Consider the following 16,872-nt stretch of genomic DNA (forward strand, 5'->3'; position numbering starts at 1 on the left):
GCCCATGGCCAAGTCTTGCCAGTCTTCCTGGGTGCTGGAGGCTTGATTCATTGAGATGTAGGCAAGGAACCCAGGTTCTTTGGCTTGAACCCAGGGCAAACCCTAACGGTGGTCTGGGGAACCACCAGTTCTGTCTGTTGCCAAAGGAAATCCGGAACTTCGGCCAATAATGCACTGCCCTCTCTTCCTTTCACCTCTCCAATCACCATAACTGGGAACTTCTGTCCCTCGAGGGGTGCATAATATTGGCTTTCCTCAGTTGAGTACGCCATAGGGTCATAGCACAGAGTCACAGCGGGTGGACCGCTGGCATTGGGGTTTCGAATGGAGTGGAGTCCTGATTAAGTAACCACCATTGGGGGGGTCAGTAACTGGGGAAGCTGTCGGTTGTTCACTGGTCCCAGGGTTCCAGTAATATGTCAAAGCTCGTCGCATTCAATTTCAATCATAGTCAGGCCAATCCATATTATTTGTTTTAATTATGTGGGCGAACCAAACATTCATCTCAGCAGTAATTTTTTACATGGCATTAAAACTGTGATACTTTAAGTTAATAATACATAAAAGAAAATCCCAGCTGCAATCAAGAAAGCCTATTTGCGTGAGTGTGTTTCAGTTACTGTGGGAGCAGGAACCCATGCAGCTCAGTGGGAACAGGGAATAATACCAATGGAGAGAGTCAGACTGAGCCAGGTCACAGATTGGAGATGGTAGAAATGCCCATTCTTATTGAGACAGGAAGAGCATCAGAGAATTAGATGGTCATTCCAGGTACCAGCACTGTGCCCAGATAGAAGATGATTTCTCTCTCCAACTTGGGTTGAACCTCACTTTAACAGTGAGATGTCAGATCACACCTTGGCAAATCAAATGATCTCATCTGAAATGTTGTCTTGCACCCATTGATGGATTTTGTAAATCTTTTCACAGGTTAAGAATGACAAGGAATTTGTCTCCAGGAATCTCAAGCATGGCACGCCAGTGTTGCTGTCCCTGTCTAGATATTTAAGAAGTGGAGCAAGGGATTCAATCAACCATCCTTCCTGCTCAGACTGTGGGGAGGGATTCACTTGGTTATCTGATCGAATGGCACACCCGTCATCTTACATAGGGGAGAGGCCATTCATCTGCTCAGACAGTGGGAATGGATTCACTCAGTCATCTCAATTGAAGGTATATCAGCAAGTTCACACTGGGACAAGGCCATTCATCTGTTCTGGGTGTGAGAAAGGATTCAGTCAGTCTTCCCGCCTGTGGACACACCAGTCAGTTCACACTGGGCAAAGGCTGGTCATCTGCTAAATTTGTGGGGAAGGATTCACTCAGTCATCTGACCTAATGGCTCACAAGCGAGTTCACACCGGGGAGCTGCCGTTCAGCTGCTCAGACTGTGGGAAGGGATTCACTTGCTCATCTAAACTGAAGGTACATCAACAAGTTCACACTGGAGAGAGGCCATTCACCTGCTCAGTCTGTGAGAAGAGATTCACTCACTCTTCCACCCGACAGAGACACCATCGACTTTACACCGGGGAGAAGCTATTCACCTGCTCAGTCTGTGGGAAAAGATTCACTGATTCATCCACCCTACAGGGTCACCAGCGAGTTCACACTGGGGAGAAGCCGTTCACCTGTTCAGTCTGTAGAAAGGGATTCAGTCATTCATCCTACCTACAGAGTCATCAGCGAGTTCACACTGGAGAGAGGCCGTTCACCTGCTCAGAATGTGGGAAGGGATTCACACTGTCATCCACCCTACAGAATCATCAGCGAGTTCACACTGGGGAGAAGCCATTCACCTGCTCAGTCTGTTGGAAGAGATTCACTCACTCATCCACCCTACAGAGTCATCAGCGAGTTCACACTGGAGAGAGGCCGTTCACCTGCTCAGAATGTGGGAAGGGATTCACTCAGTCATCCCACCTACAGAGACACCAGCGAGTTCACACTGGAGAGAAGCTGTTCACCTGCTCAGAATGTGGGAAGGGATACACTCAGTCATCTGAATTATTGGCACACCAGTCAGTTCACAGTGGGGAGTGGCCATTCACCTGCTCAGAATGTGGGAAAGGATTTACTCAGTCAACCCAGCTATTGGCACACCAGTCAGTTCACACTGGGGAGTGGCCATTCACCTGCTCAGAATGTGGGAAGGGATTCACTCGGTCATCACAACTACTGGCACACCAGTCAGTTCACACCGGGGAGAAGCCATTCACCTGCTCAGTCTGTGAGAAGAGATTCACTCAGTCATCCCACCTGCAGAGTCATCAGCGAGTTCACACTGGGGAGAGGCCGTTCATTTGCTCAGAATGTGGGAAGAGATTCACTTACTCTTACACCCTACAGAGACACCAGCGAGTTCACACTGGGGAGAAGCTGTTCACCTGCTCAGAATGTGGGAAGAGATTCACTCAGTCATCCAACCTACAGAGTCACCAGCGAGTTCACACTGGGGAGAGGCCGTTCACCTGCTCAGTCTGTGAGAATAGATTCACTCACTTATCCAGCCTACAGAGACACCAGCAAGTTCACACTGGGGAGAAACCATTCACCTGCTCAGAATGTGGGAAAGGATTCACTCAGTCATCCCAACTACTGGCACACCAGTCAGTTCACAATGGGGAGTGGCCGTTGTTATGAATCCCTGGGTTTCCTTTGCTGTGGACTGTCATCTTAAGAGAGAGAGAGAGAGAGAGAGAGAGATTAAGAAGGCGAATCAGTCTGACTTGCAGCTTGTTTACATCGCTCGCAGCTTGTTTAGATTTAACCGAGGACACGGACACTCAGAGTCAGACGGAGACGAAGGAGGAAAAATGGAAGGATCGAAACCAGGGAACTAGTGGCCAAGGGTCACTGTTTAGAACTTCCCTATCCCACAAGGGTGGGTTAATTATCGATTCAGCGTACATCGAATGTGTGGTTGTCACCTCGTTTGATCCATAGGAGTGGATCTGATTTGAGGTATCCTGTGAAGCCCACTTATGTGTTAACCCTTGCCTGAGTGTGGGTGTGGTTATTCACTTGAAGACAATACCCCTTGTGACAAGTCACTTTCGGTGATAATTCGTATGTGGATTTGGAATGATGACAGATAAAATCTACAGTGACTGTTCTCTCGTTTTACCACCATGGGACCTGTGGAATTCGACATAATTGCCTTCTCTGGAAATTCACCCTGCATTACAAATATCTCTCTCATCACCTATTCCATGGATGAACTGAACTTTCATATTTTACCATCTCAAGACTCTAAGCCTTGTTTCCCCCGAGCTCAATAGTTTGGGACTTATATTTACCCACACATATATACACACATAACTCTGTTAACTTTTGTTTATCTTGCTTAAGTTACTATATTATGAGTCGATACTAATAAAGATAGTTGTTTTAGCATCAAAGCCAGACTTCAGGTGTAGTCTACTGCTGCTAGTTCATTTCTAAAGCGTTATGGTTTGTAACAAAATTGGGGCCTGCGTCCAGGATATGAACAAATTCGGGGGCGTATTGATTGATTAATTATCAATTTCATTGGGGAAATCCCTTTTGATTTATTTGTGGGTGAAAAATCAGCAGCAATGGATGTTGATAGATTTCTGCAAGCGCCAACCTCTGAGGCATTAGAGGATGCCAGAAGGATTGAGCTGTTGAGTACTGCTAAAAGGTTAAAACTTGGAAAGGTGAAATTGACAATGAGGAGGTCACAGAGGCAGAGGATAATAACTGAACATTGTGTATCCAAGGGTGTGTTTAAAGTGGAGGAGTTGGAGGTGTTTCCTGAAAGTAAACTGAGTGAGCTTGAGCTCCCGTACAAGTTAAAAAAAATAAAGATGGAGGCTGCAGAAAGGCAGAGGCAGTTTGAAGCTAGAGAGGCAGAAAAACAGACGGAGGAAGCAGAAAGACAGAGGCTGTTTGAGCTGGAAAGATAGAGAGATTGCAGCAAAGGGGTCTAGCGTTAGACTCTGGTGATAAGTTTGAGGCCAGTCGGGAAGTTAAATTGGTACCTCCATTTGATGAGGCAGAGGTTGATAAATACTTTCAGCATTTTGCTCAGAGTTTAAAGTGGCCAAAAGAGGGTTGGCCTATTCTCTTACAAAGTGTAATTAAGGGGAAGGCTCAGCAAGCCTATTCTGCTTCGACAGTTAATGAAACAGCTGATTATGACATTGTGAAACAGGCTGTGCTCAAAGCTTATGAGTTGGTCCCAGAAGCATACAGGCAAAAGTTTAGAAATTTGAGGAGATCTCTGAACCAGACTTGTATGGAATTTGCTTATGAGAAGTTTGTGTGTTTTGACCGCTGGCACACATATAAAAATGTAAATGATGACTTTAACAGCTTGAAAGAGTTAGTTTTAGTTGAAGAATTCAAAAGATGCGTCCCTAATGACTTAAAGACATATTTAGATGAAAAGGATGCTGCCACTTTGCAGGAGTCTGCTAGATTAGCAGATCAGTTTGCTTTAACTCATAAGGTTAAATTTACCCTGAATAAAAGCTACCAAAAGAGTAGCAGGAATAACCAGGGTAAACCAGAAATTAATGCTGGGACTATTAACAAGAGTAAGGATGAAGGGAAGAAGTTGAAGGAGAAATATTCTGGTCTTACTTGTTACTATTGTAAGAAAGCTGGTCATATGATGGCTAATTGTTCCATCCTGAAGAGGAAAAAGGAAAAGGAGGCAGTCCCAAATGCCTGTGATCAGTCTGTTGAATCACCTATAAACCCACATTTTGTTGAGGCTCAGTTAAGGACTGAGAGGTCTGACCGAGTGAAGAAGGTATTTGATCATTTTATGTCAGATGGGTTTGTATTAGTAAAGGAAGGGTCAACCCCGGTACCAGTGACAATTCTTCGAGATACTGGGGCTTCTCAGTCACTTATATTAGACAGTGTTCTAAAGTTCGGTGATGGGATGGACATTGGTGAGGCAAATCTTATTAAGGGTATTGGGGGCAGCATGGTTTCTGTGCCATTGCACAGGGTAACTTTACAGTCAGGGTTGGTTTCGGGACCTGTTAAGTTCAGATTATGCTCCGGTTTACAGGTGGAAGATGTTACTTTGCTGTTAGGGAATGACCGGGCAGATGGTAAAGTTGTTCCTGCAGTGCAGTTGACAACTAAGCCAACCACTGACGATCCACAGATGGATTTTAACATTTATCCTTCCTGCGCAGTAACTCGAAGTATGGCTAAATGTCTGCCAACGCAGACGGTTCTGTGCAGCATGATTCTGATACCCATGACAGCCAAAATCGGGATTCAGGTTATGACGACTTAAAACAGAGATCATCTTCCTCTTTCCCTCCTGCTCCATGGAACCAGACTCAGTGCCAGAGACCGGATCGCCGTGGTCGTCCTCTGTCAGGTCATCCCTCTCAACAGCATCCAAAACGAGATAACGATTACTGAGGGGGATGGCCACAGGGGTGCTCTCTACTATCTGAGCTCTTCCCATCCCTTCCCTGACAGTCACCCACTGATCTAACTCCTGCAGCCTCGGGGTGACTAACTCCTTGTAGCTCCTATCTAACTCCTGCTCACGTTCCATTACAAGCTGCAGGTCATCAAGCCGCAGCTCCAGATCCCAAACGCGGTCTCTCAGAAGCTGCACCTTGGTGCACCTGGCACAGATATGGCCATATGGGAGACTGGAAGATTCCCGGGGTTCCCACATATTACTCCCAGAGCAAAGTACTAACCCTGCAGACATGCTCTGGTACACGTTTATATGCTCAGTAAACATGTTCACTGCTTAATCACCTGGAGGAGGGAACGAGATGGGAAATAGTCATAGTCATACTTTATTGATCCCAGGGGGAAATTGGTTATCTAACTATGCAGAGAACACAGAAGCAAAGGAAGGAAATCTAATGATGACATTCTGTTTCTGCATCAAGTAGTTCAAAAGGCAGATTGTATTTTGGCCTTCACCGCACAGGGATTATGTAATGGGCCAGTGTAGCTACCATTGTACAGGGTGTCAGTGAAGCTACATCTGGAATTCTATGCACGGCTTTAACCCCCAAGCAGAAAGAAATCTTAAGAGTAACTATGGAGTCAGCCAGAACAGTTTTACCAGTGTAATAAATGGGATGATTTACCAGCAGAGGTGAGATGAGTTGGCCCTGAATTTAGAACATATTTACAAACAATAGGTTATTTGTGAAGCATCTTGAAGTATCTCTCCTCGTCAGTCAGAGAGCCACAGAGAAGGGTCGATGAGAGATGCTCATTTCAAATGGAGATGTGTGAAAATTCCTGGAAATTTATATTTTCTATTTAATTTTGCTTTGTGATCAATGAGCTATCTATCTATTTGAGTGTACACTCTTTGGGATTCACTGCCCTGAGGGTATGAAGGCTGGTTGGCCGGGTATTTTTGAGGTGGACATATATAATTAATTAAGGGGAGCGAGGGGAATGGACACAGGAGCTTAAATCATAAACAGTTGTGTTGAATAATCATGAGATCATAAGACACAGTGGGAGAATTTTTCCTCTTCTCTGTTCTAAATGGAGGTCCCACTATTCTGAGGGTGTGTTCCCCTGGCCCCCGACTGCAGGAAAAATCCTCTCCACATGCACTCTTTCTCAGCTTTTCGGCATTCGACAGCCTCCCTCATTTTTTTTCTAAATGCTATAGGATACAGGCCCAGAGACATCAAATGCTCCTCATGCATTAAACCTGTCAGCCTCAGAATCATTTTCATGAACCTCCTCTGGACTCTGTCCAATTTTTCCCGAGATGAGTCCCTACACTATTCATAATAGTCCGCGTGGTTTAACCGTTGCCGGATAATGTTTCAACATAGTATCCTTATGAATAGTCCTCTCGTAATGAATGGTAGCTTCATATTTACATAACTTTACTGGTGAATGCCCAGAGTGAAGAATAGAAGGAAAGGCGATGGGCAGTGATTTTGTTTTCAACTGGAAGGAGAAATCGATACTGATGCATTCAGGTTTGAGCTACACAGGTGGAGTATGATGTGCTTCTCTTCAACCCTCAGGCTGTCAAGTTGAGCAACTCCAGCCATTACTATTCTGCCATCATCCCTGCTAGTGTTCCCTTCCTATCAACTATGGTGAGCTCTTCTCCCGTGCCTCCGTAGTTCCCCTCACTCCACTAATAATGATGCATCTTGTTGTACCTTTCCCCACTCAAAGTGCAGGGTGAATTCTAACATGTTATGATCACTGCATCCACATGCTTCCTTTACCATGAGCTCCCTAATCAAATTTGGTTCATTACACAACACCCAATCCAGAATTAACTTTTCCCCAGTGCGGACAATTACAAGCTGTTCTAAAAGGCATCTCATTGGTATTTTCCAAATTCTCTCTCTTGAGATCAAGCACAAACCTGATTCTCATAATCTCCCTCCACCCATCTGGCTCACGGACTGTTTGCCCCACTCCCATCGGGGGGTAGACTACGCAGCATCCTCACCAGGACTACCAGCCTCTGGGACGGCTACTTTTCCCAAGCAGGAAGGCTGTTAAATATCTCTACCCACTAACCCACCCTTCCACACCATCAGACCCCTCCACTTGTCTGTCATCTTATGTGCAGACATCCTATGCCAAGCGTCACTTTAAGGACATACAATCAATCCATACACAATATATAAGCTGTGGATGTATGTTTTCACTATTGTGTTTTTGTGCTGCATTGGAGCCGGAGTAAGGATTACTTCGACCTCATTTACACTTGTCTGCTGGAAATGGAACTAAACAACCTTGAATCTTGAATAAACATTTCAGCAGGTTGCAGCGTCACGTTTCTGTCTCTCAACACTATTGTGGCGGAGCGCCACCTGGTGACAATAGTGTCCATAAATCAGGGGGTCCTGTTATGGCAATTCACCACCAAGTGGCAGTGTTGTCCACAAAAGGGAGAGGTTTGCAGCGATAACGAGAGGTGCAGGGGGCTGGAAGCCAACTGCAAGTGGAAGAATTGCCAGACCTGCTCCAAACCACTCTCCTCACCACTAGTCAAGGTCCCAAACAGTCCTTCCGTATGAGGCAACTCTTCAACATCGTGACTGTTGGGGTCATCTACTATTTCCAGTTTTCCCGGTATGGCCTCCTTGACATTAGTGAGACCCGATGTAGTGTCTGCATTCTGCACGCTGTCCCGATGAGATTCTGCAGATGTTGCAGATGCAGAGTAACATACGCAAAATGCTGGAGGAAGTCAAGAGACCAGGTAGCTTCTATAGAGGGGGATAAAGCAAAACAGAGATTTCCTGCCAAGACCCGTCATCGGGACTGGAATTGGGGAGAAGCCAGAACAAGATGGTGCGGGGAGTGGAAAGAGTCCAAGCTGGTCTGGTCCAAGGTGAAGCCAGATAAGAGTGAAGGTGAGTGGGTGGGGGAGGTGGGAGATGAAGTGAGACGGTGTGAGGTGGGAGGTGGAAAATGCAAAGGGCTGAAAAGAGGGAATCTGATAGGATAGGAGAGCGGAAAATGGGAAAAAGAAGGAAGGAAAAGAGGAACTAGAGGGAGACAATCTGCAGTGGAGAAGAGAGAAGTGGGAAGACGGAATGGAGGAGACGGACATGTGGGTTGATGAAAAGAAAAGGTGGAGGTTCAAGTTGAATACATCGATGTTCATATCATCAGTAGTAGACTGCCGGAATGTAATATGAGGTGTTGCTCCTCCAGCCTGAGAGTGTTAGTTAAACAATGAACCGGAAATGAGTGGGTTAATAATTTTCCCCTGGGATCCCTATTACATCAATCCTCTCTCACCTCAAACTGGTGCCCTCTGTTGGTTGATTCCACAAAAGCGGGGAAAGGGACTGCTCTGTACACTCATGGTTTGGAAATCCTGCACAAGGTCAGCCTCAATCTCCTGCACTTCGAGGCATGAAGTCCCAACCTGCCCAACCTCTCTCCAGAACTCAGTCCCTCGAGTACCGGCACCATTCTCATAAATCTTCTCTGCACTCATTGTAGCTTGACGTCATCTCTCCTATAGCAGAATGACCAAAACTGAATACAATAATCCAGGCGGGGATACCCGAACAATACCCTAACCCTACTGCAACCTCACTAGCCTCTTCTTCAGGCCATGAGCCATGAGGTATGAGACAGGGGCTGCTCAGCCAATCAAGTCTGCTCCACCATTCCTTCGTGTCCAATTGATTATCTCTCTCAACTCCATTCACCTGCCTTCTCCCCATAATCTTTGAACATCCATTTAAAATACACTCACTAACTTGGCGTCTACTCTGTCCATGGCAATGAATTCCAAAGATTTACCCATCCCTGCTAAAGAAATTCCTCCTCATCTCTGCTTTCAATCGATGCCCTATATAATTGAGGTCGTGGCCTCTGGTCCCAAACTCACACAGTATAAGGTGCATCTTCCTTATAGGCAGTCTATTGAGGTCTTTGAATATTTAATAGGTTTCAATGAGATCCCCTCTCTTTCTTATGGACCAGCGAGTACAGGTCAAGGCCGTCTAACGCTCCTCATACGTTAACCCTTTCATTCCTGGAATCATTGTCATGAACCTTCTCCGGACCCGTTCCAATACGATCACATCTTTTCTCAGATAGGAGGTCGGAAACTGCTCACAATACAAGAAGAGCGAACAGAAGGAAATCTGCAGATGCTGGAATTTCAAGCAACACACGTAAAAGTTGCTGGTGAACGCAGCAGGCCAGGCAGCATCTCTAGGAAGAGGTACAGTCGACGTTTCTGGCCAGACCCTTCATCAGATCTCCTGATGAAGGGTCTCGGCCTGAAACGTCCACTGTACTTTTTTCTAGGGATGCTGCCTGGCCTGCTGCGTTCACCAGCAACTTTGATGTGTGTTACACCAACAGCGATCTGACAAATGTGTTATAAAGCTACAGTGTCACATCCTTGCTCTGAAAAGCTAACATTACAGTTGTTATCCTTTATCAACTCAATCTGCAAGCAAACCTTTTGGGACTCCTGCTCAAGGACTCCCAAGTACCTATGCACCTCTGATTTTTGAATTTTCTCCCATTTATTTATTTTTTTCTTCGCCCTTATTCCTTCTACCAATTGTACGTGACCGTACACTTACATACACTGTATTTCACCTCATACCTCGTTGCGTGTTCTCCAAACCTATCGAGCTCCTTCACGACGAAGGAAATAAAACGGCTTAAAGGGACTGACCTTTTGGACACTGCACAAACCTTCCTGATCTTGCAGCGGCTATCTCAGATGCAAGCCACTATTTCTGAACGAAGATTCAATAAGGTCGATCCTTTATAAAACCGCCGAACGACACCAACTTTACTCAATCCTTCGTGTTCCCGTACTTCAGTACGGTCTTCACTCTCCTATACTAGACTGTAAAGGTAAATCAAAGGTGCAACACAGAAAACGTGCAGTGATTGGTGAAACTGCTGGCACAACGATATCACCTTACAATAGAATGTATAACTCCACTTTAAAACGAAACCTCGGCATGAGACGAATACGCAGCAGGTCGAAGTAACTGACGAATCAACTGCAACACAGCAGGGGTTTCCCCCTTTTATATACCTGTAGGGAACATGTCATCACGTGACGTCACACTAGCGGGAAAACTACATCACCCCACCATCACAAGACCATTACATCATGCTCACAAAATACTCAAATACATCATGGTCATAAGACCGTCACAAGATACCCACGAGGTATGTAACACCTTCCTGCAAAAATGGAAAATTGTGGTCTTTGATGAGAAAAAATTAACAACTATTTACAGAAAAAAATTAGAAATCTATAAAATCTACAACATACGCAATGTACACAGTGTTATCATACAGCACCTTACAAACTAATATACAGTAGGACTATTAGAAATGTTAAAATACATTTACAGGAAATACATTACCACGCCATAAAAAATACATTGTGCATTCAACATCTAGATAGACAGTCAGCAATCACGTTATCTTTGCCTTTAATATGAGTTATCAAAATATTATACTCCTGCAACATCAAACTCCAATTCAGTAACCTTCTAATTTTGTTTTTCATCTTACTCAATATCACTAACAGATTATGATCGGTGTAAACTATGAGTGGTTTCTGAGTTGTACCAACATACACATCAAAATGTTGTAAAGTCAAAACAAGAGATAATAATTCCTTTTCTATGGTTGAATAATTTCTTTGATGCTGATTAAATTCCTTAGAAAAGTAAGCTATTGGACAATCAGCCTGATTACCATCATCCCTTTGAAGTAACACTGCTCCTGCAGCCTCATCACTAGCATCTACAGCTAATGAAAATGTGCTTTCAAAGTAAGGTGACCTGAGCACCGGTTTGTGACATAGCAGAGTTTTCAATTTATCAAAGGCCTCTTAACAAGGCTCTGTCCAAACAAACTTTTCACTTTTCTTCAAGAGATTAGTTAACGGTAATTTACGGTAATATCCTACCATTCCCAAGAATTTTCTGAGAGTCTTTTTACCAGTTAGAATTGGTACCTGTAAAACTGCCCGAACTTTTGCCTGAATAGGAGCTAACTTACCCTGACCCACAACATAACCAAGGTAGGTCACAGTGACATGACCAAATTCACTTTTAGCTAAGTTAATAGTTAAGTTAGTTTTTGAAAGCCTTTCAAATAGTTTCTCCACCTCAGTAATAAGGGCTTCCAAAGTATCATTTCCTGTAACTTAATCATCAATATAGGCATCTGTATCTTTTAACCCATGAATCACAGAATTAATCATCCGCTGGAAAGTACGTGGTGCATACTTCATCCCAAAGGGAAGAACATTATATTCATATAACCCAGATGGGGTTACAAATGCAGAAATCTCTCTACCTGTATCCGTCAATGGAACACACCAATAACCTTTTACCAAATCAATCTTTGTAAGGAACTTTGCTTTTCCAACTTTGTCCACACAATCATCCACTCTAGGAATAGGACACACATCAGTTTTTGTCACAGCATTCACCTTCCTGGAATTCGTACAAAACCGAATACTACTGTCTGGTTTAGGCACCATAACACAAGCTGAACTCCAATTCGAATTAGAAGGTCTAATAATATTATTCTCCAACATATGTTTAATTTCATGTTCAGCAAGTTCACATTTTTACATGTTTATCTGATATGGATGTTGCTTTACGGGTTTGGTATCTCCAACACCTACATCATGTGAAGCTACTGTGGTTCTTTTAGGAACATCTGGAAATAAATCCCTATATTTAAGAATTAATTGCTTCATCTGCTGCCTCTGTTCCGGCTGTAAATGAACGCATTTCTCATCAATATTTTCCAGAATTGTTGAGTTTGGTTACCTGGCAGAAATAATGTTGGGTTTAAAATGAGTTACAGATGAATAAACCATTAAGTTCCTCATGGGATCAGACTCACTATTATTGACCACAACAGTCATTCTAGTGGTCTGTTTCTCATAAGATGGTTTTATCATATTTATATGGCAAAGCTGTGTTGGCCTTCTTCGATCTGGTGTTTTTAAATCACATAATCCACATAATTATCTTTTGTTATACCTCATAAGGACCATGAAATTTAACTTGTAAAGGGGTTGTTTGCACCGGGAAAAGAACCAACACCTTATCTCCAGGCTTAAATGACCTCATTCTAGCTTCCTTATCATACCAAGGTTTCATTTTTCCCTGAGCCGATTTTAAATTTTCCCTAGCTAAGCTATAAGCTTTATGTAATCTTTCTTTAAATTTTCAAACATAATGCAGCAAATTAGTATGTACCCTATTTATTAATCCACCGTTCTTTTAACAAGGCCAAATGTCCTCTAACTCTTTGTCCAAACACAATTTCAATAGGACTAAAACCTAAGGATTCCTGCACTGACTTCATACCTTGATGGCCACCCAAGGGCATATTATGAGCCAAAGTTAAAATCTCATTCCGATAACCTTTAGGAACTACTACCTGGTAAACAACCTCCCATTCTTCACTTGCAGGAATCGTTGGTGATCTCCACTTCCTCATTAATACTCCCTCCTCAAAATAATATCCCGCTGGCACCTTCTCAATTTCACTACCTGGAAGAGCTTGTTCCTTTAATTTGATAATTTCAGGATCTTTAATCTGCTCTGCTACCATCTCCGTCTGAGACAGAGAAAAATCTTCATGGTCGGCCTTCCTACAAGAATCTTGATCAAACAATGAATGTAAGAACGATTCTGACACATCCTCAAAATTCGAACCCCGAGGTGATCAGTCATGGTAGCAGACCCATTCTGCACATCAATCTTTTTGGCTATAGCTCGGATTACAACATGAGAAGAATCCGTGTTAGAATCCACCTTTGGTTCCTCAGAGACGGGCTTTATTGTCAAACGCACTTCAGGAAAAACTTGTCCATTTGCTACGTAATTTCCTAACAACAGAGAAACACCATTCACGGGTAAACTGGGTTGTGGTCCTACTTTAACAGGTCCTTTAACTAACCCTGACCTTAAATTTACTTTATGCAAATGTACAGGCATAAGGGCACTCCCAACACCGCGTATATAGTTCACCTCACCAATGTCAGACTCATCACTAAACTTAGAACACTGTCTAACATAAGTGACTGAGAAGCTTCAGTATCCCTAAGGATTTTTATTAGCATTGGAGTGGATTCCTCTGTCAAGGATACAAATCCTTCAGTTATAAAATGATCATATTCCCTCTTAACTTGGTCAGACTCTGACAAAGCTTCATTCGAATTTTTCGAACCCTGTGGATTTGCAGGTGTTTCAATATGTTGCACACAAACATCTGGGACCGCCTCCTTCTCCTCCTTCTTCAATCGGAAACAGTTAGCTATTACGTGACCGGGTTTCTTACAATAATTACAAATAGGACCAAGATGTCTTTCCTTCACATGTTTCCATTCATCCTTACGGTTCTCACCAACTTCTGATTTAATTTCTGGTTTACCTTGACTCTCTGTGCTATTTTTCCTTTTGAAAGTTCTACCCGGAGGAAATTTACACTTGTGGATTAGAACATACTCATCTGCTAATTTAGCAGACTCCTGCAATGTAGCAGTGTCCCTCTCATTTAAGTATGTCCTTACTTCAACAGGGATGCTCCTTTTAAATTCCTCCATTAAAATAAACTATTTTAAGTCATTATACTCTTCATTCACATTTTTAGAGGAAACCCATTACTCGAAACGCACAGATTTATCGTAGGCAAATTCCACGTAAGTTTTTTTTTCTTCTACAGGTTTCTTCAAATTTCTGCATCTTTCTCTATAAGCTCCTGGAACCAGTTCATGCACTTCCAGTATATGATGCTTCACAATATCATAATCAAGTGTTTGCTCAGCAGTTAAAGCTGTATAAACTTTTTGAGCTTTAACTTTAATTACACTTGGTAACATCACAAGCCATTTATCTTTCGGCCACCCTGAAATCAGAGCTTCAGTTTCAAAGTGTTGGAAATATTTATCCACTTCTGTTTCATTAAATGGAGGAACTAATATAACTTCCCGACTAGCAACAAACGGGTTTCCTAGGACCAGAGGATTGATTCTCCATCTTTAATTTCTCCATGGCTAGCTCAAATTCCCTCTGTTTATCTGTTTCTCTTTCTCCAAATTCGCTTTTCCTATAAGCTTCTCTTTCGGCCACCTCCGCTTTAAATAATTCCAACTTTATCTGTTCAATATGTAACTGCATCTCCAGATTACTCATTGGAGACATATCTAACACTTCTTTATCAGAATCACCCGAATTTATATAATATTCCGCTATTTCCCTTTGAATTACTGGCTTTGTTGTAACCTTCGAAATACCTTTAAGGTCCAGACTTCTAGAAATCTCGGATACATCATCCCTTTTGGCCTTCGCTAATACCTCCGGGTTTGGGGATGCCATAAACTCGTCAATATTCATTGCTGCCGAATACCACCCACAGACCAATCAAACAAAAGAATCGGGTATTTCCCTTTTCCACATCAGGTTGATAATTAAAGAAACACTTAGCCTCAAAATCGGAACATATCACAGACGAGCCCCAATTCTGTCACCTGTCCAGCAACACTGAATATAGAATTTAGTCAGGTTTTACAAACAAACACAAACATTTATTAAACTCTGCTGAACAATAGCGAAAAGTATTCAAACGACTAACTTAACCGGAAGTTAACCATTGTACAGCAACTCTGGAACAGTTCTTAAAGTGGTAAATTCAAAAGTTCAAGTGATTTATACAGTCGGTACGGAGAGACTTCTCTGGAAACGGAATTCATCCAGGCGTGACGTTACTGCTGATCCCGTCCAAAGGATTCACAACGAAGGAAATAAAATGGCTTAAAGGAACTGATCTTTTGTACACTGCATAAACCTTTCTGATCCTTCAGCGGCTCTCTCAGATTCCTGAACGAAGATTCAATAAGGTCGATCCTTTATAAAACCGCCGAACGACACCAACTTTACTCAATCCTTCGTGATCCCGTACTTCAGTAAGGTCTTCACTCTCCTATACTAGACTGTAAAGGTAAATCAGTGGTGCAACACAAAAAACTGGCAGCGATTGGTGAAACTGCCGGCACTACGATATCACCTTACAACAGAATGTATAACTCCACTTTAAAATGAAATCTCGGCATGAGACGAATACGCAGCAGGTCGGACTAACTGACGAATTAAACAACGAATCAACTGCAACACAACAGGGGTTTCCACTTTCATATACCTGTAGGGAACATGTCATCACGTGACGTCACACTGGCGGGAAATTTACATCATCCCACCATCACAAGACCATTACATCATGCTCACAAGATACTCAATTACATCATGGTCATAAGGCAGTCAGAAAATACCCACGAGGTATGTAACAATGGATACAGTCTTACGATGATGGGTAAATGAAATCAGCTCTGTTCGTGTGATTGAGTTGAGCAGTGATGGAGAGAGAGAGGTGTGGTGGTTATATGAGTAAGCCGATGCCGTCGACCCTCCGTTGTCCTCCGAAATGACCTTTAAGTCACCGAATGTGACCACATAAAGGAGACCAACTTCTGTAGTTATTAACCCAGGTAAGGATTGGATACACTGATATCTTCCCACCGGTCAGCCCTTTTCCACACTGCGAGAGCCACTGATCAATCCTCCAAAAACCCACCTTTCTGTGGGGACTACAAAGCTCATCCAGTGTGCTAAACCATGTGTGTGTCTAACAACCAGCTGACCTTGTGTTTATCTCAGCATGCTGAACACCAGCTGTCCATCACATAACACCGCCCTCGGTCACCATGACGACTCACGAGCTGCTTGTTGCTCTCTCTCTCTAAATCAGCTGAACCCTCTCTCTCTATTTAAAGGTACAGTCCATAAGGGATCATTCAGGATATCGTCACACCTACTTACCTTTTGGAAAAATTGTGATCAAAGAGCAAAATTTTTAACTGTGCATTACAAAATATAAAGCAATGCGGATGTGATTATCATGTAGCACATGACAGAATCGTATACAAATACTAGTTTCTATTTCACTTTTAAAATTAACATTCAGATAGTCAATCTACCATGATATCGTCTTTCTCTTTCACATGCTTTGTTACAAAAAAAGTCAAATTCCTGCAGAACCAGATCCTGGTATATTCAAACTGGCGTTTCATCACCCATTGTCCCTTTCCCACTTCACCAGAACAATTAACCATCACGTGATCAGCTCGCATAACTGCCTGAACTTCATGCTGAACAGGTAACACCTTATCACCAGTGTTCCCCAAACTAAGCCCATTCGGTGAACTTCCAAACAAGTTGTTAATTCCAAACAAGTAATTACTTTTATCTCCAACATATTTAGTTCCACAGGTTTCCATAGTAACACACACAGATGGTCCCTCCTGGTCAAAACAACACTTCAAGTTTTGTCTCTCCACAC

At 43.0% G+C, this 16,872-nt stretch overlaps 1 protein-coding gene across 1 annotated transcript in view; it reads left to right on the forward strand.

Annotated features, from left to right (window-relative positions):
* The window catches only part of LOC140206719 (uncharacterized), a 107,611-nt gene extending 104,217 nt beyond the window's left edge, over window positions 1-3,394 (forward strand). The window contains exon 4 of the mRNA XM_072274901.1: window positions 1,569-3,394. Within this exon, the coding sequence (XP_072131002.1) occupies window positions 1,569-2,643 (1,075 nt within the window). The 3' untranslated portion in view covers window positions 2,644-3,394. The remainder of the gene's footprint in view (window positions 1-1,568) is intronic.
* The last annotated feature ends 13,478 nt before the right edge of the window (window positions 3,395-16,872 follow it).

The sequence above is a fragment of the Mobula birostris genome, chromosome 13, assembly GCF_030028105.1.
Source record: "Mobula birostris isolate sMobBir1 chromosome 13, sMobBir1.hap1, whole genome shotgun sequence".
Classification (NCBI taxonomy): domain Eukaryota; kingdom Metazoa; phylum Chordata; class Chondrichthyes; order Myliobatiformes; family Myliobatidae; genus Mobula; species Mobula birostris.